This window comes from Mobula birostris, chromosome 23 (assembly GCF_030028105.1).
Source record: "Mobula birostris isolate sMobBir1 chromosome 23, sMobBir1.hap1, whole genome shotgun sequence".
Lineage (NCBI taxonomy): Eukaryota > Metazoa > Chordata > Chondrichthyes > Myliobatiformes > Myliobatidae > Mobula > Mobula birostris.
In genome coordinates, this window is record NC_092392.1 from 46689925 (window position 1) to 46710526 (window position 20602).

Here is a 20602-nt window from a genome sequence, read left to right on the forward strand (position 1 = left end):
ACATTTCTGCTGTAGAACACAAGTGTGAACCAGAGTGGGGAAGAGGGGGATTAGGAGGAAAATTAGTTGTTGGAACTTACAATATTGCACTATTAGACTAAATGCAACCGCCTTTTTTCTGAGATTTACTTGCATGATGGCATTCTCATATGAAGTTGCAGGGAAATGGAGCACAGGTGAATAAGTTAATCAGTTATAACTAATTGCCCACCGGCAAAAGTGAAGGGCTAAGTTTATGAAATGATATTCCCACTGTGGAATCTAGCCTGGGGACCAGAGTCCATGTGATGCCCAGATAGGGATGGAATTGGCCACAAAATTTGGCAGATGTGTTCCTCATAGCCAAGATTCCAAGTTAGGATTGTGATTTTTTTTTTCAACTTTTCACTTCATACAGCTGGTTTGAAGAATAAAAGCAAACTAATTTGAAATAAGAGGTTTATTTTACCCAGAGTTGGCATTTTTGGGCAGGCATATTAAACATCTGCCTTGGTTATGATCCAAAGGAACCATTGTAAACTGCATATTGCCTATTTAAAACTCCTTTTTTAAAATGCAAACAGCAATTTACTTATTATTTTAACGATGAACAGTACATGATTGCAAACATTTAAATACATCACATGACTGATCTCAACAACTAACTCTAATAGGCTCAAACCTATCAACTTCCCTTTAGGTCCCTTTCTGACTTTGCAGTCAAGTTAAATGAACAGCCATCTGTTTACATTGATATCTTCCTATTATTTTTCAGTAAGTTCTTATCCACAAAGTTGTGTACTCGTGACAAGGTGCAGTCTTGCTTTTCCTGTGGTCTTGCAGTCCAGTCCGTACACACCACCATGATTTTCTGGTAAGATCATCATAGTTGCAGCTTATCTCAAATAGCAAACTTTCTCTTGTTCCCCCTAATGTCATAATGTCAAGTGCACAGGGGTTAGTCCTCTGAATCACTGTAAGTTCAGACATCGGTGTGCCTTAGGCTATATGATGTCAACTTGCAATGCTGATTTCTGTTGGGTTGGGAGAAGCTGGCTGCTCGAGCCCTTCGAATGTCATTGCTGGGGTTTTTCTTCTGCCTGTCCCGCACCAAAAAGCTATCAATTAGATGAATTTTCTCCCGCTCTTCCTTCAGGAACACATCGACGAGAAGACTCTTCTCCCTTTTCATGTGTACGCTGATGTCCTTGGGAATATCGGGTATCAGCCAATGAAGAACATCACTTAAAAACATCACCAGGTTCTGAAAGTTAAGAAGGAGAGCACTGGGTGATTACAGGGTTCACTTATGACAGCCTCACGTTTCCCCTCAGCGCCCTCCAGGGTGTGAAGTATAGGCAGGGGAAAAAGTCAGTCTTAATTTGTGTTCAGCAGGGGGTAAATTACCGAGAACATTTATTATAATCTCAGAGGGAAGAGTCCCAGTGCATTGAAGACAGTCCTGTGCTGACTCTTTGAAAGAGATGCCACAAAAACACAAGATAATCGCTACTTCAGCCTGTCCCAACTTTCAGTATCATTATGATGAATCTATGCCAGGCCTCTTCTCTGCTAGTTCCACACAGCCCTCAGTTCCCTGATCTTTGAAAAAAATTACCTGCCCCCTTCTTTAAATACTCCCAATGGTTTAGCCTCCACCATACTCTGGGACAGAGAACTCCAAAGATTCCCCACTCTCGGTAAGAACAAATACTTAAGTTTTAGATGAGCATTCCCTAATCTTATAACTACGTCATGCCATTCAAGACTCCTACTAACGGAAACACCCTCCAGTTAAGATGGCGCTGATTTGCAGTCTCTATTGAGGTCATGGCTCAGACTTAGTTGATGTCTAAGTTCATGGAGGTGGTTTAGGGGACAGAAAGTTGATTTAGGGCTTAGGACAGGGATGTGGAGGGGTTAAAGGTTAGGCTGCTGCTCCATGCTCTGCATTTGAACAGAATGATGTGGATGGGTGGAGAAGAACATCTGGAGTCTGTGCCTCCACTCCACCCTCGAAGACCTATGATGTGGACATGGGCCAAAGGACACCCGGAGTCTAGACCTCCTCCCTGTCTTCAAAGGCCAGAGGCGTGGACGTGTGATGAAAGACAGCTGCAGACATTGGGCTGGCAAGTGCTGTGGACGAGGAAATGGTGGCTCACTGGGTCAGCGAGTCCCCTCAGGTCATGGGTCCCAGGATTGGCTTTCCATGTGAATAGGAGACACGAGATTCACCGACCCCCTAGCTATATAAGTCAGAGAGTCTGGTGTTTGAGGCCAGGAGTTGGGGTCCTGTTATTGGGTAGTTTTGGGATTGATACCAAAGATCGAAGCCCGAAGATCACTCGGAAGTCCATAAGTCAAAGCCCAATATCTGAAATCCTGGATCTAAGATCTTGAAAGCCCACTGGGGAAGTCGAAGGCCCAATTGTCTGCAAATCCCCGAGTCTACTGGAAGCTGGAGGCCCAGAGGCCTGCCCGAGTTCGGAGGACTGTCTGTGTGTGCAAGCTGATGTGTGGGTGGCTGGGGGGGGAGGAAATGTCTTGTTTTTCTGTTGTGTTGCTGCTCGCTATATTCTGTTTTGTTGTGTTCTGTGTTGTCCTGCTGAGCATTGAAACATTCTAAGTTGGCACTGGAATGTGTGGCAACACTTGCAGGCTGCCGCAGCATATCTTTGGGTTTTGCTGGTTTGCAACACAAATGATCATTTCACTGTATGTTTCGATGCACGTGGTAAATAAATGAATCTGAAACTCAACATCTACCCAATCAGTCTAATTTCTGATTCCTCCTCATAATGATGCAACCAATGTCTCTTTTCAAGGATATAACTTTGGATGTTAGTAGTGAATGTGCTTGCACCAATGTTTTTAGTTCCTCTCTGATTGTTATGCCAACTGTGTCCTCTAGTTACTGATTATCTTACTGGCGGAAACTTTTTTTTAAACTTTATCAAAGTCCTCCAGATCCTTCAGCACCTTTATTGCACATACCCTGACCTGTTCGCATTCAAAACTGCAGTCCTTCATTTCTTTAAAATTACACGTATTCTCTTTTCTAGGTCTTGGCATCTTTCTTATAATGCAACATCCAAAACAACAATACTGCCCCACTTTCTTACACATTTACTCTGATTTTCCTGAGTGAGGGCTGCTGCTCATGTTGCCTGCCTGCATTTCCCTTGGCCTCAGTTTGTGTTTCTGGATTTGGAAGACTAGTCCTGTTGGTGGAGATGGTCCTAGAGCCCAGAGGTCATTCTTTAGCAGCGATGAATCCTGAGTGACATAACTGGGCAACTAAGATGGGGCAAAAGACTGCTGCCCACAACATGCACCTGTTTAATGTCGACAAAAAGCAGAACCAGCTCCAACCTCATCTCTAGCTCTGCAGTACATCATAGCCCTCAAAAGCCTTGATTCCTTTACAGGCGGATTTAAGACATTCCAGGATTGATATCCATGTGAATAGGAGACACGAGATCCATTGATTCCCCCCACCCTTGGCATTATTTCAAAGAACAGTGCTAAGTGGTTTGGAATAACTTAGTTGATTGTTCAACTCAAGTCTGAGAAGTTAGATCCAAATATATAAGAAATCAACCATACAATCAAAGCAGTGTTTTCAGATCAAAATGCATTCGTTGCAACTTCTTTAAAAATCAAAAACACTGTGGTACTTTCTTTTAGGGAACATTATTTTGTGCCTTGTGGTGCTGAGTGCTTTGCAGTCATTTAGTTGATTGTGCAACTTAATTCTGAGAAGTTAGATTCTACATATGAATATTCACTAGATCATTATCACTTTAACGTGGAGGAATTGGCTGCATCAATACTTAAATTACAACTCTTCTGAGAGGCAGGATGGTGCTTTAGTCACGTATAACTAGGGGAGAAAATGTAGTAACCTCTTATTTCAGCACAGGTATCCAGGATGATTCAATAGGATAAAATGAAAACAACAAAAAAAAAGAAAAACAACTTGTTTTCCTTACTTAATCTCGGTTTCTGTCATGGACAATTTCATCAGGAAGCTTACCGCTTACCTTGATCTGTGATTTAGTTTAGTCCTTCTCCCTTGGCTACGGGCCACTTTCAGTGTGCCTTACATAAGTGAAATCTCTTTGAAATTATGTCACAAGTTCTTTAGAGGCAGCAGTCCTAGTAGTACATTACTACCTCTGTACTACACAGCAGTATCAAAGTCAAACAACTTGACATAGTGGATCAGATTTACAGCAGTCAGAGCTATGTGGATGTCAACCACATAAATTGCTTCCCATGTCTCCACTTAATTTAAAAAATGTCTTTAGTACAATGTTAACTGGGCTGCATGCACACCATAGCCTAGATTATTAGTGCTCAAGTCTATTGAGAGAGCATTGAACCCAGGATCTTGAGAACCTGATGACAAGAAATACCACATCTGTAGCTACAGGTGACAAAACAGACCCTGATGACTGCTGTGGTGCAGTAAACCCAGATCAGTAATACGAGTGCGTTATCATTTCCTTGTCAGTGTTAATCTGCCGATGGAAGCTTGGAACTGTGCATTGACAAATAAAGACAATGTGTGGTCCAAATCCACCGAAATCAAAGGACTGAGTGAAACTAAAGCCAAGATGTTTGATTTTGGTCATATGATTATCAGCCTAAGTGGCTTCCCCAAAGCATCTGACCCCTTCATGTATGTCAAGCCCACTACTGGCAATCACTATTTGTGCAACCCATTTCCTCAGCAGTATCCTCTCTGGGAATGGATAGCACTGGTTCATAGCTGTGAGGCATTGGGTCATAGAATCATTGAGATGTACAGCACCAAAACAAGCCCTTTGTACCATTGTGTCAATGCCAACCATCATGTCTACCTATACTATTCCCACTTGCCTGCATTTATTCCAAATCCCTCTATGGCCCGCTCATTTAATCATCTTTCTAGATGCCTCTTAAATTTTGCCACTGTTCCTGTCTCCATCATCTTCTCTGGCAACTCCTTCTGGATGCCAGCTACTCCTTGTATGAAAAAATTATTCCTCAGATCTCCTTTAAGCCTTCTCCTTCTCACCATAAAACCATGCCCCTAGTTCTGGACACCGATGTGAGAGCAGGCCTTCCTACGGTTAACTGAAAGACTTGGGTCAGCAGGACAAGCATCAGCTATGAGAATCTTTAGCTGATGGAAAAGCCCCAACCCATTTTCCAGAAGCACTAAAAATTAAACAACTGAAGGAAATACTCTATGAAGTAACATTACATGAAACAGTGTTATACAGCACAGAATCACACTCTTAGTCCACAAGGCTCATGGACCTCTGGTTTCTTCCTCCTTTAATCAATAATCAGTTAAAAAAAACCTACAGCACACCACAGGCACTTCGGCCCACAGTTCTTTGATTTTGCTGATATTGATTGAGAGGTTGTTATTGTGACACCATTCATCCAGATTTTCAATAACCCTCCTATACACCAATTTGTCACGACCTTTAATTCAGCCATCAGCAATGGTATCATCAGCAAACTTGAATATGACACTGGAGCTGTACTTATCCACAAGATCATAGGTACAAAGCAGGAAGCTAAGCACAATCTTGTGGATAAGTACAGCTCCAGTGTCATATTCAAGTTTGCTGATGATACCATTGCTGATGGCTGAATTAAAGGTCGTGACAAATTGGTGTATAGGAGGGTTATTGAAAATCTGGGTGAATGGTGTCACAATAACAACCTCTCAATCAATATCAGCAAAATCAAAGAACTGTGGGCCGAAGTGCCTGTGGTGTGCTGTAGGTTTTTTTTAACTGATTATTGATTAAAGGAGGAAGAAACCAGAGGTCCATGAGCCAGTTTTCATTTGGGGATCAGAGGTGGAGAGGGTCCAGTAATTTTAAGTTCCTTGGTGTATTGTATCAGACAATATGGGGCAACGTGGAAGTGTAGAGGTTAGTGCAACACTTTACAGTACCAGTGACTCAATTCCTGCCGCTGCCTGTTCTCCCCGTGACTATGTAGGTTTCCTCTGGTGATCCAGTTTCCTCCCACAGTCAAAAGACGTACTGATTGGTAGGTTAACTGGTGATTGTAAATTGTCCCATGATTAGGCTACAGTTAAATCGGGGAAATTGCTTGGCGGGGCGGCTCGAAGAGTTGGAAGAGCGTACCCCGCGCTGTATCTCAATAAAATAAAAGACCTGCCCTGGGACCAGTATGTAGTGCCATTGCAAAGAAAACACTATAGTGCCTTTACTTTCTTCTGCAGATTCAGTATATCACCTAAAACTTTCACTAACTGCTATAGATGTACAGTGGAGAGCATCCTGACTGGTTGCATCACAGCCGGGCGTGGAAACATTAACGCACAACACTGGAAAAGCCTACAAAAAGTGGTGGACACAGCCCAGTCCTTTATAGGCAAAACCCTCCCCACCATTGAACACACCGTTATTACCCTTCAACCATAAAGTCTGCTGAATCAGTGTGGACAATTTCACTCACCTCAACTCTGAACTGATTCCACAACTCATTTTCAATGACTCCACGACTCATGTTCTCAGTTTAATCTATCTATCTATCTGTAGAGTATATCTTTTTCTGCACTTTGGTTGTTTGTCAGTCTTTGTGTGTAGTTTTCATTAATTCTATTGTATTTTTCTGTCGTACTCTGAATGCTTAGAAGAAAATGAACCTCAAGGTACCTTAACATGAGGAAATCTGCAGATGCTGGAATTTCAAACAACACACATAAAATTTGCCGGTGAACGCAGCAGGCCAGGCAGCATCTCTAGGAAGAGGTACAGTCGACGTTTCGGGCTGAGACCGAGTCCTGACAAAGGGTCTTGGCCCGAAACGTCGACTGTACCTCTTCCTAAAGATGCTGCCTGGCCTGCTGTGTTCACCAGCAACTTTTATGTGTGTTGCTCAAGGTACTTTGTGGTACTTTAAAGTACTTTTAGGTAAAGTCATGGTACTTAAATTAAAAATTTATGTTGAACTTTGAACACTGACCATTTATACTAATCCTATTTTGTTATCAATCGCATTTTGTTATCCCCATTTCCTATCTAAACCTGCAAGATTCAGCCACTTGCCTACACGAAGGCAATTGATAGTGTCCGATTAACCTACCGATGGAATGTATGTGGGATGTGGAGGGAAACGTCAGCAGTCAGAGGAAACTATACAGTAATGGAATAAAGATGTAAGTTTCACACAAGCTGCACCAGAGGTCAGGGTTAAAACTGGCTCTCTAAAATGCAGCTCGATTATGAGGAAATCTGCAGATGCTGGAAATCCAAAGCAATGCACATAAAATGCTGGAGGAACTCAGCTGGTCAGGCGATATCTATAGAAAAAGAGTGCGCAGTTCACGTTTCAGGACAAGACACTTTATCAGGATTGGAAAAAAATACGAGAAGTCAGAGCAAGATGGTGGTGAAAGTAGAGGTAGTAGTACAGGGTGGTAGGTGATAGATGAAACCGGGGGGTGGTGTGGGCGAGGGATGAAGTAAAGGGCTGGGGAGTTGGTTGGTGGAAAGGATGAAGGACTGCAGAAGGATGAAGTGTATGTTGCAGATCTATTAGCTGTGCTGCCCCATAATTCTAAAAACATAAAAGGAAATATAATTAAGAAACAATGGTACCCACATTATCCTTTCCTTTCATCCTCACAGTACCATAATCCCCAAAACTCGATTGTGAGTAAATCCCCAAGCACATCATGAAGGATCACACCCACCACTCTAATGGGCTGTTTGTCCCACTCCCAACAGAGAGGAGGCTACACAGATTTCATGCCAGGACCACAGGACTCAGAAACTTCCAAAAAGCCATCAAGGCTATCAACATCTCCACCATTAACCCACCCCACCACCACCACACCACTACCACATACACATCACCTAGCATTGCATTATGTATATATAATCAGTCTACATACAGTACAGTGCAACAGTCTTAGGCCTCAGGGCTGGGTGTGTCTTCACCCATGTCGCTGGCATTTCAAGTTACAGACAAGTAAATTCAGGATTAATATGTCTGTGTGAAAGTTTGCCTGCTAAATTCTAGCAATTCTACAGTATATGGAACTGCTGGCGAACCCGGGAAAATGCAGTCTTAGATGTGGCTTTAGCTACTTGAGAAGGTGTAAAACATTGAGTGCAGGGTCAAGAGAGAGAGTATAAACTGAGCAGATTGTAAGAATGCCAACAGATAATTATGTATATCTAAGTATTCAGAATGGGAACTCAAGAAGTGAACCAAAATACACGCGAAGTGCTGGAGGAACTCAGCAGGTCAGACTTCCATTGAAAGCGATGTTTTAGGCTGAGACCCTTCATCAGGACTGGGAAAAAAAGAGATTAGAAGTCAGAATAAAAAGGTGGGGGGAGTCGTGGAAGTTCAAGAAATTGATTTTAAGGCCACACAGGTCGGAGGAGCAACACCTTACATTCTGTCTGGTTAGCCTCCAACCTGATGGAATGAACATCGATTTCTCGAACTTCTGGTAATTCCCCCGCCCTCCCCACTTCAGCTTTAGCATTTCCCATTCCCATTTCCCTTTCAGATCTTATCTCCTTATATGCCCATCACCTTCCTCTGGTGCTCCTCCCCCTTCCCTTTCTTCCATGGCCTTCTGTCTTCTCCTATCAGATTCCTCCTTCTCCAGCCCTGTAACTCTTTCACCAATTGACTTCCCAGCTCTTTACTTCACCACCCCCGCTCCTGGTTTCACCCTATATCACCTACCACCCTGTACCTCTTCCTTTCCTCCCTCCACCTTCTCACTCTGACTTCTAATTTTTTTCCAGTCCTGATGAAGGGCCTCAGCCCAAAACGTCAACTGTTTAATCTTTTCCATAGGTAGTGCCTGGTCTGCTGAGTTCCTCCAGCATTTTGGGTGTATGACTTTGATTTCCAATGTCTGCAGATTTTCTCTTGTTTGTGATTCAAGAAGTGAACAATTTCTCCGCCCTGCATTCTGCACTATCAGTTCTCCATGTCAAAGTGACACCATCATTCACAAAGAATACTGCTTTACAGACAATCAGTTCCTTGCAGTTACCTGAATTACTGATACAAAGCACACAAAGATCGCCTGCAAAACATTAATCACATTGATTCTCTCTCCACAAGTACTGATTCAACCTTCAGGAGATATCAGGCAGTTGCCCATATTCTTTCTGAAATCAACAACAGCCTGAAATAACCTTCAGGAATAATCAACGATAATGGAGAGTAGAAATGATTAAGCCATAATTAAGGGCACACAGGCTGACTGAAGCATGGATCCTTCAGTTAAACACCCTACCCTAGGTAAATGACCTACTGTCAGAAGGTCCCATTATTAGCTTAGTAAACTGCAGAGCACTAGGAATCTTAGGACAAAGGAGCTTGCAGCCCAGAAACCCAATAGTTCTATGAATAGCTCACCGAAGGCTTCCCCATAAACATTACTTCCTGCCATTTCCCCATTCTGCTGAATAGTTTACATTTGCCTCTTAAACTCCACTTTCACATTTTGATTCTTCAGCTAGATCTCAGAACAGTGGGGGATAATCATCCAGTCCTGTTTTGACCTGTGCTTCCCTTCAGAGCAATTGAATTGAAAGGGATGACAACATTATTGACTGGCTGATACCTGCAGCTTGTGTTCCAACGGGTAACAAATACATTGCAAGATGTCATCCTCTTTTCAATTTATTGTAAATACTGATATTAAACCTCAGTCACTTTCCGCTCAATTTTGAGCACAGAACTCTGCTTGTTGGGTGCCACAGTGGCATGGATGAAAGAGCTGCTGTCCTCACATCTCCAAGAACCTTGGTTCAAAACTGACTTCTGGAGTTTACACCTTCTCACCATGGCCGTGAGATTCCCAGTGACGTAAAGATAAGCAGTAGTGTGGCCAGAATCTTAAAATTCATACAATAATGCGAAGTTCCGGCAAATTGATTTCACTCAGGGTAAATATGAAGTCATCCATCTTGCAACAGAATACTATCATATCAGTGGACTGACTGCAGACACAGAGGGCACAGAAGCTCAGAATCTATTCTGTTGAATTTAATTGGGCAGGGTATGATTTAAGGGATAATTTGTTTGAGGAACAGAGAGAGAAACTGATGGGATGAAGGAACAGATTTTTTTAAAGTTAGGCTTTTCAGGAGTGAAAATAGAGAATACTTTGTAATGTTGAATATGTTGAAGTTTAGAACTCACCACTGCAAAAAGCAATTGCAGTTATTGCTCATGTATGAGTATGATAGATTGTTCATAACTAAAGTCGTTAAAACCTATTGAGTTAAAGAAATGGACATAGATCAACTATTATCTCACTGAATGGTCCAACAAATTCAATGTGCTGACTAGACTTTTTAAATGTAACACACTGATTAACATGCCCTTTCAGCCAAGCCTGTGAAATGTTCCCTGGACAACAGTGATTGCCCAGATGAAGGATTTCGAACTGAAATGTTGACTGTCTATTTACCTCCCTGCCTGACTTGCTGAGTCCTTCCAGCACCTTGTGCGTCACATCAGTGATTGTTCCATAGCGAAAACTGAGGAAGTATTCAACCAGAGGAGAATACTGCACTGAAGTGCAATTATACTAATCCACATAAAGAAAGCTCCCTGACCATAATCAACTGATGCTGGGGAAACATTTCTTAATGTTTAATAGATGGAAAACTGAAAGAAAAATCATCGAAATTTACTTTTCCACCAAGTCAAATATCAAGCATATTGGAAACTCATCTGCTTTTAACCTGGCTGTGGTTGTAGTGAAACCCTTCATCATTCTCAGCTACAGTGTGCTTGTGACAGCCTGTCAGGCCAAACAGTCACTTTCTGCTTCCAAGTGTGAATTGGTAATGGTGAAACAGGGTCAACAGGGCACCTAAAACCTTTGTGGAAGGTGTGGACAGCAAACAATTTCCCCAATTAGTTATATTTGAGGTCTATATTCTGTGGAGTGCAGAAGACTTGGGGTTAAGTGACCTACAGCGTCCAATTTGGTGCATTTTTGTGCCTTATTGAGCAGGGCATATGACTATGCAACACAATTAATGTGACAATTGTCAAGTTATTTTGGTAATGAATGATTATGGTCTGAATTAAAGTTATCTCTCTGGTTTCCATTTCTCTGGTTGGTTTGTTCTGCAATACCTATCATGACTTGTACTAAGGATGGGAATGTCAAGAGAGGCTGAGAAAAATGAGCCAAGTTGCCTGGTGAAATGAAACACTTGCTCTGTGTTTCCCATTCTCTAGGTTATGTGTCAGGAACAATGAGTGATTGATTGCTTGAACAGGAAAACATCGATTTAATCTTGTTCGAAGTGAAACATGATGCTTCACTTGATGAAATACTCCACTGTGCATCTTAATATGGCTGACTGGTGCAATTCTTTCCCATGAACCTTACCTTGAATTCCATGAGCAAATTTTCATTGCTAATTAAGAGTGGGGTTCATTTTCTTTAAACATTAGCCCTTCAAAGCATCTGCCTACCCAATACTTCTCATGATCCATCTTCTCTTCCTATACCAAGTTCTCATTTTATCTTTACTGAGTTCCAAAATGTTTCTAATTCTCAGGCCTATCATTATTTCTGGTAATTTAATTAGGGCTCTTTTCATTTCAAATTGTCGTTAGTTTCTTTTATCAAAGATTTGACTACTTTTCCTTTGGGTTCTTGTGCTTGGTTGAATATTGATGCTGATGGTGACAATTGTCATAGTGTGGGGAGGTTATTTGGTTTGCATTGGAAATATAAATTTTCAGGCTGCTCATGTGAGCTGTCTTTCAGTCATTGAGTCCATGTTGAACCGGTGTGACAATACCTCTCTCCCATGCTCAATTGATAGTCTTCAAAGTCTTCTTCTGCCTATGGTCACTGCTGATCTTCATATTCTGTCTCGTGTCCCTCAGGCAGAGAAGAGAATAAGAGAATGCCTGATCTTCTCAGGGATGCACTTGAACTCCTCGGTCCCCCTGTTCTGTAACACCTTCCGGGACCCTGTACAAATCCTATCCTGGTTTGACCTCCCAAAGTTACGAGCATAAATGGAAAGGATCTTTGCACTGTTTTGTCCTTTGTGTGTATATATGATATTTTTAAAACCCTATTATCTGTATTGAAAGCCATTTTCCATTCTTCACTTAGCCCATATACCCAGCTGATCAAAACCCTCTGCAATTTTTCATAATCTTCTACACTGTCTACTGCACCACCTATTTTTATATCATCCATAACATTACTAATCACGCCTTGTACATTCCCATCTAAATATTTGTAAATAAATTACAAACCACAGAGGTCCCTGAGGCACACCAGTAGACACAGGCTTCCAGTCTGAGAAACAACCTTCGACCATTCCACTCTGTTTCCTACTACTGAACCAATTATGAATCCAATCTGTATTCTCCCCCATAATCCCATGTGATCTTATCTTCCACACTAGCCTGCAATGGGGGAGCTTGTCAAAGGTTTTTTTAAGGTCTATATAGATAACATCCACTTCCCTACCCTCATCTACACTGAACTCTAAGAGATTTTTCAGACATGACTTCCCACACACAAAGGCGTGCTGACTGTTCCATATGAGACCTTATCTCTCCAAGTATTAGTAGATGTTGTCCCTCAGAATCCCCTCCACCAAATTTCTCACTAGTGATGTCATTCTCAGTGGCCTGTGATGTCCTGGCTTGTTTATAAAATCTCTTTTCAAACAAAGGATCTCAGTAGCCACTCTCTAGTCCTCCAGAATCTCACCTGAGCCATACATGAAGCAAAAGTCTCTGAAAGGGTCTCCACAACTTCTTCTCCATCTTCCCACAAGGTCCAAGAATGCACTAGGTCAGGCCCTGGGGATTTATCCACCCTAGGGCACTTCAAGGCTTCCAATACCTCCTCCCTGCTAATTCATATGTGGTCCAAGAAAATATCAGTTACATCCCTTATTTCCTTAACTTCCATCATTCTCCCCACACTACAAACTGAAGAGCAATAGTCATTAAAAATCTCACCCATTTCTTTTACTTCCACTTATAGATGTCTATGCTGATCTTTAAGGGAACCCATTCTGCCAGTAGTTATGATTTTAATCTTAATATACCTATAAAATCACTTGGGATTTTTCTTCATTTTGCCTGCCAGATCTATCTCATATAATCTTCTTGCCCTCCTAACTTCTCTTTTAAGTGCACTCGTTCATTTCTTGTCAGCATCACGATGATCACTAGTTCCCCAATGCTCATGCACAGTGTATGCCTTGTGCTTTTTCTTAACTAGAGCTCCAATACCTCTTGTCAACCAGGTTTCTGAAAACTGCCAGCTTTGCTCTTCACCCTAATGGGTACATGCAGGCCCTGAACTCTTGACATCACATATTTAAAGGTATCTCACTTGGAAGACACTCCTTTCCCTTTAAAAAATATTGCCCGAACAACCACCGCAAGATCCTGTTTACTGGCTCCAAAATTTGCTCTGCTTCGGTTCAGGATCTTAATTGGTCAACCCACCAATTACTTCCCTATAATTAATTTTAAGCTAATAGAATTATAGCTACTAGACTCGCCTACAGCACTTTGCCCGCTCCACCCACCACAAGTGGAACTTTCTGGTGGTCAAACATTTTCATTCCGATTCCCATCCCCATGCTGACACGTTAGTCCATGGTCTCCCCTTCTGCCAAGATAAGGCCATCCTCAGGGTGGAGGAGCTACACTTTATATTCTGTCTGGGTATCTTCCAACCTGATGGCATGAACATTGACTTATCCTTCCAGAAAAAAATTATCCCCCCTCCCGCCTTCGATCTCTTCTCACTTGCCTATTACTTCCCTTGTGTCCCCTCCTCCTTCCTGTTCTCCTATGATCCACTCTCCTCTCTTATCACATTCCTTCTTCTCCACTCCTTGTCCTTTACCACTCACCAGGCTTCACCTATCACATTCCAGCTGCCCTCTTTCCCCTCCCCCTACTTTTTTATTCCCCTTCCTTCTCTGTCCTGAAGAAGAGTCTTGGCCGGAACCATTTAAATTTAATTGCACAGAGGCTACTTGACCAGCTAGGTTCCTCCAGCATTGTGTGTTTGTTACCTTTTCCAATTGCCCAACCTCATTTCCCAGGAGGATGACCAGTATAGCACCCTCTCCAGTAGGTCCCTCTATATATTGATTGAGAAAGCTTTCTTGGACCTGTTTATTTCGAACTAAGGTCTAACCTACCTATAGCAATTGATATCTTCAAAATGCGTTTATTTTTAGAGAACCTTGTTGACTTTGTTACAATTATTGCTCCACTTATGTACAAACGGTATTTGTACTGTTAATCTAACTGCAAATCACTTACCTGGAAGATGATAACAAAGATCAAGCGAGCAGCCAGGATTGTCCAATACTGCTTGGAATAGTCATATGCATGATCAGACCATGGTGGCTCTCTGTAATCCTTATATCTGTAGCAATGTGTCAGGGTGGGAGAGAGTACAGGTTCTACAATTAGTTAAACTAAATTGCAATATTAGAACCATAGAACATTACAGCACAGAAACAGGCTTTTTGGCCCTCCTTGGCTGCGCCGAACCTTATTATATAAGTAAGAAAGAATACTTATGCAGTTATATATTCACAGGAAAAAAATGTTCTTTCGAAGAAAAACAAAAAACGTATAATTGTTGGTAGGATCAGATTCTGCAGTTTGAATCACCAAGAAAAACTCACAAATAGAGGTCAATAAGAATTACTATGTGCAGTCTCAATACCAAATACACAGCTGATGGGACTTCCATCTCTTTTAAATGCTTTGCAATGATTGCAGTCATTAGCAACTTGGATTGCAGATCACAGGCCCCTCATTTGATTGAAGAACTATTTCTACAGCTCAATTAATGTAAAGTATTGCAGAAAAGCATTCCTTTTACCAGCTAAGTGAGAACTTCACCAATTAAGAAAAATAATATGGAGGGAGACATTAATCTTGAGTGAAAACTTTTAAAAGTATTCAATCACTGGAAATCTGAATTAAAAAAAGAAAATGGTGGAAAACCCAGAGGTCAGACAGCACCTTTACAAAGAGAATCAGTTAATGTTTTAGATCTGAGGTCTTTTCTCAACTCTGAGAAAGAAGTTAGTCCAGTTTGTATAGTCTGGTCTACTGGGCACATCCCAGTAATCAAACAGTGCAACATTATACAGATTTTACAACATTGGTAACACATTACACAAAATAACATAATCTGCCCCTTAAAAGCTACATCGTTTCACCCTATCAGAAAACTTTCGTAATCCACCCACTGCCCTCTCCACCCTCTGTAATACATGAACTAGCTTCTTTCCCAGTTCTGACGAAAGATCTTGGACCTGAAACGTGAACTTTTTCACTTTTCATAGATGCTGAACATACTCTGTATTTATTAGACGCTGTGAACTTTGGCTTTGGAGGTGGTAACATTGGGTGGGGACTGGGGTGGGGGCATCTTTGTACTTTTAGCATATCCCTAAATGTGAGAGCACAGTAGAGCCTTGAAGCTGTCCAGTTAAATTTATTACCACTGATGTGTGTCATGGAAAGTTGTTGTTCTGTGGCAGCAGTACAGTGCAAGACATAATCATTGCTATAAATTACAAAAGTGCTCTACAGCAAAATGCCAGGACAACTACACTCAAAGTCAGTTACTTTCCCCAAGCAGTAAAACTGATCAACACCTCCATCCCCACCCACCACTACTTTATCATTTCCTGTCAGAGTCTCCTTATTTACTGAAAGACACTTCTGTGCCTAGCGACACTTTATGGGCATACAATCAATCTACGTATGCAATATCTTATGCATCTGTATTTATTCTATTCTTTATTATTGCATTCTTTATATTATTGTATTTTTTTGTACTGCATCGGATCAAGAGTAGCAATTATTTTGTTCTCATTTACACTTGTGCACTGGAAATGACATTAAACAATCCTGAAAATAAATAACTTGTGCAAAAGACAAATAACAAGGTGGTATTCCTGAGTCTATGAATCACTCAGAAATCTGATGGCAAACAGGAAGAAACTGCTGTTAAAGTACTGAGTGTGGGTGTTTGTGTTCCTGTAGCTGCTCCCTCTGGAGTGATAGCTTGGAAGCCTCAGAATAACGATCAGCTCTCTGGGGCAATCTCAAAAGGAACTTATGGTTCTGACTAAGAGTGCAGAGTTTCCTCGCACAGTCCAGTACTAAGGATAAAGAGTTGACAAGCAAATCTGGAAATGAACACTTCAGTATCAAAGCTGTTTCCTTGAATGTCAAGGAAAGGCTTCCCTCGAGATTGTTGACAGTCTGTTTAGCAAAAGAGATGTAAGCTCACTTACGAATTTTGCTATTCTTTTGCTAAATGAATTGAAGGCTTTAGCCATAACTCTAGCAGTGAACAAAGATTGAACTTCCTCAGACCCGCCTCAGAACCGTAACCTGAAGAGGTGTAAGTGACCTCTTGTGTCAGGTGGTGGCAGATATCGGAATCAACCTTAATCAGAACCTGTACCCGCAGAACCTGCTGGCTACATTTCATCAGTAGGTACCACTTGATCAATGCTCTCACCTTTTCTTAGCCTTATCATCTATCTAGCTCTTGGATGGAGATGTGCAAAGGAGATGATCTCCACCATCTCCTGATCATTGAGTCAGCCACACGTAGAAGCCAAACTGCTTCATCTCCAGCTGTGGAAGGACAGAACCTAGCCATCGGGGCATGAGACAGGAACTGATAGTAAAGGTGTGTAGAGAGCAGAGGACGGATGGAACACTTTGATTCAAGTGCCAACTTTGGTGTTCTTTGTTACCAGAGAGATGGTTATCGTCTTCAGGGGAACGTATACACTCACACTCCCCATTACATTGGCGCCGCAGCGGCGGAAACTGCAAGCAGCTTCAAACTCCTGACAGTGCGCATCAAACACAACCTCTCGTGGCCCTAGAACCCACCCTACACATTCAAGAAAGCTCACCAGGGGGAGACTGAAGAGAGTTGGACTTTGCACATCCATAATCATGTCATTCTGCAGATGTGGAGTAGAGAGCATCCTTACAAACAGCGTCACTGCTCGATACAGAAACTGCGGTGCAGAGGATAGGAATGCTCTACAACTGATAATCAAAACTGCCCAATGCATCACTGGCACCACCCTACCCACCATCGAGGACATGTATACAGAAAGGTGTCTGAAAGGGCCAGTGGCAAGAATCTTACATACCCTGCTCATGGACTATTTGTCTCACTCTCATCAAGGTGAAAGCTACATAACATCTAATCAGGACCACGAGACTCGAAAACAGCTTCCCTCCCCAAGCAGTAAGACTAATCAACCCACTAACTCCACTAGAACTTGACTATTTCCTGTCAGTATTCAATAGGTTTCAATGAGATCCCCCCTCATTCCTCTAAACTCCAGTGAGTATAGGCCAAGAATCAAATGCTTCTCATACATTAACCCTTTCATTCCCAGAATCAATCTAATGGACCTCCTCCAGACTCTCTCTAATGCCAGCACATCCTTTATTAGATAGGGGCCCAAAAATGCCCAGAATACTCCAGTGTGATCTGGCCAATGCCCTACAAAGCCTTGGGATTACAACCTTGCTTCTAGTCCTCTTGAAGTGAATGCTAACTTTGCATTTGCTAACACAGTATATTGGAAAGTTATATCTCAGCTTGAAGGTTAGAATAAAGCAGGCCTTTTCTGAGAAAAACAGTAATCAAGCATCAGCAACAGTTGAAAACATATTGAATTACCTGCAGACTTTAATATTGGTGAAATGTGATGATTGGGGATGTGTGCTCTGTTGAAATTCACTGATATTGAAGTATGACAAGGTATGATTCACAAAGCCATGCATACTGCCATCATCACTGTACATGTACTGGTAAGCAAGGCGTGGGATGAAGTCTGATGTGATAGCGATTACAAATGCCTGGATGATACACAAATAAAATATTTTAATGCCATAATTCAACAGATGCAAGGTCAATTCCAATGTTAAACTAAATAGGGTTACTGTTTTCTCTCAGTAATGGACATTAATTTGTTGTAGAATTATATGAAACAGGTATTCACTAACAGCTGCACACAGAAAAAATCCTTTCAGTCCATTGGGTCAGCAAGGGTAGATTCAAATTTGTCCCTCTCCCCTGTTCCTTCATTTATTTATCCAGCTGCATTACAAAGACATATTAAACATACATCCACTGTCCGCTTAAGCACTACTTTCCACTTCCTCTCCAAAAGACATATATTCTGTTATTGGTTCTTTAGTCAATGCTCTTAGGTCAGTGGTTATTGGCATGTTAGTTATTGGAAGCAATTTGTCCTTATGTACTCCATTTGCGCCTTCATAATTTTATGAATTACAGAGGCATAGAGTCATAACAGCACAGAAGGTGAATATTTCCTTTATTTTTTATTCTTTACTCTAATATTCAATTCATGTATCATGGTTCTACACCATTCCTTGGAAAACACTAGTAATCACCATTTTCCTCTCCAAAAAACTACTTGCTTTTTGTTCATAAGCCAATTTTTTTGTTTACCTAAGTCAACACTGATCATTCCACTGCATTTTTCTAACGAGTTTTTTATGTGGTACTTCATTCACACAGTTTCTCAAAACCTATATAGACACTATGATTGCATTCCCTTCTATCAATTCTCTCTTGCCTTCTTTGATTTAGAGATAACCCCAACTTCTTTATGACTAATCCATCACTTCTGGGACTTCTAATAAACTTCCTCGTGCTGTCTCCAAAGTCTTCATTTTTTTGTGTGCCTAAAATGCAGTGCCCAAGATGGATCAAACCAGTGTTTATTATAAGTTTGTATAAAAGTCATCCCTTTACTTGCTGTGCTTATATCATGTGGAATGATTGTTAATCATAGCACATATATCATTACAGAATCTGAATATCAACAGTACACATTTGAAATTTTACATTTGGACGGTCTGTTGCCAAGAAGGGCGTTCTCGTCCTTTAATTGTCCACTCTGTTGTTTCTGTAAAATCTGTTCAATAGTCCAGAATTTTGGTGTGTGGATGCTGAGTACTTTGAGAAGCCTGACCTAGGGCCTGATTATCTGAATAACTCAGGATTAGAGCCATTCTTCAGTTTCAAGCATAGTTCTCCCTCTGCCTTGAAACGTCAGATCACTATCTACAAACAGGAAATGTGCATCCCCTAATGCAACATTAAGGGAAGGCTTTCCACAGTACAGTCTGCCTTAGGACATCTCAATTAGTCCTGAAATGAGATCAAGATTGTTTCTTTTTCACTAAGGAAGTTTACATTGAGCTCTGCCAATTTGTTAATTTTACTTCCACAAGGGAACATTTTCATTAAGTCAACAAATCTAACATTGGCCTCAGTACATCAGTGCAGAGTGTTCCTTATAAATCAATGCTGGAAAATATAGCTTCCTGCACAATTTACTTGAGTTTTTGTTGATGGATGCCACAACAGCATAAAAAACTATGAAGAAATAAAGAAAATTAATGGACACATAACAGGCAGAGCCTGTGTTAAATTTGCTTCAAGTTAAACAAACACAGGAAGTCACTATTTGAACAGAAAGTCAACATTTCTAGAACTTTCAAATTAAACCTGCCATGTAAGCAGTTACATCATTTGACTTTGAAGGAGGCTATTTGGCTCATCGGGTTCCATCGGAGAAACTTCCTGAGCCGCAAATTCACCACTCCTTATTTCCCAGTACCTCTTTGACTTTTTTTCTTTCATAATCAAACCCCCTTTGATTCTTTTTTCACTTACAGGAATCGATAACCTTGCAGGAGGGAAATGAAGCAACTAGTGAAAGCCCATACAGTCCCAGAAAAACAACTCCACTTGTACTGCACTCCAGGATTCAGGGTTTACGAGTAGAACCAATGAGAGCACAATTTTCCATTCACAGTTTAGATAAATGATAATTATTCTGATTTTACTCTACAAATTGTTTAATAAAAAGGCAATTATTTGTGTCACTTCAATTATGGCTAAACCCTGTTTCATATAAATGAAGATTCTATCTGTTTAGTAAAGTTAGCAGAAAGTTTACTGACTTACATTGATGAAAACTGAGAGTTTCCCCAGTCCACTCAGAATGTTATACCAGATGCCTATTAGATAAAGAAGACACACTTATATAAAAATACAAGACCATCAGTGCAAATCAAATCACAGGCATGATTTCCAATGAATTGTAAATGCATATTTTTTAGTGCAGACGTACCTATGTCTTTTGCACGCTCTGCATTTGGCCTTCTTAGCTCAGTGACAAATTTTTTGGCATCCAGCCGTATTTCAATGATGTTGTTTAGAAGCGCAAACAATGGTGCCAAGGGAAAGGATGCGACAAAAAGCGTCACAAAACCAAACTGGACAACTGGAAGAAAATAATGTTTATTAAAGCCTCTCAACGTACACAATTTCAGTTCTCTGTATCATTCAATTAAGTGTGGAGAACAAAACATTGGTCTCTACACTACCCGCACACCACAATAATTGATACCATTTGTGAAATCTACACCATCAAATTACACGGCTTGTCCGACAGTATCTGCCAAATCTCTTATCCTTATCCGTCTAAAAGGA

At 41.2% G+C, this 20602-nt stretch overlaps 1 protein-coding gene across 2 annotated transcripts in view; it reads right to left on the reverse strand.

Annotated features, from left to right (window-relative positions):
* Positions 1-462: 462 nt before the first annotated feature.
* Positions 463-20602, reverse strand: part of LOC140186937 (anoctamin-2-like) — a 150226-nt gene continuing 130086 nt past the window's right edge. For both annotated transcript variants that reach the window (XM_072241740.1, XM_072241741.1), the window contains 5 exons: positions 20241-20393; positions 20075-20127; positions 17753-17931; positions 14332-14437; positions 463-1243 (listed from right to left, as the gene is read on the reverse strand). In XM_072241740.1, coding sequence (XP_072097841.1) covers positions 962-1243; positions 14332-14437; positions 17753-17931; positions 20075-20127; positions 20241-20393 — 773 coding nt within the window. In that variant the 3' untranslated portion in view covers positions 463-961. The remainder of the gene's footprint in view (positions 1244-14331; positions 14438-17752; positions 17932-20074; positions 20128-20240; positions 20394-20602) is intronic.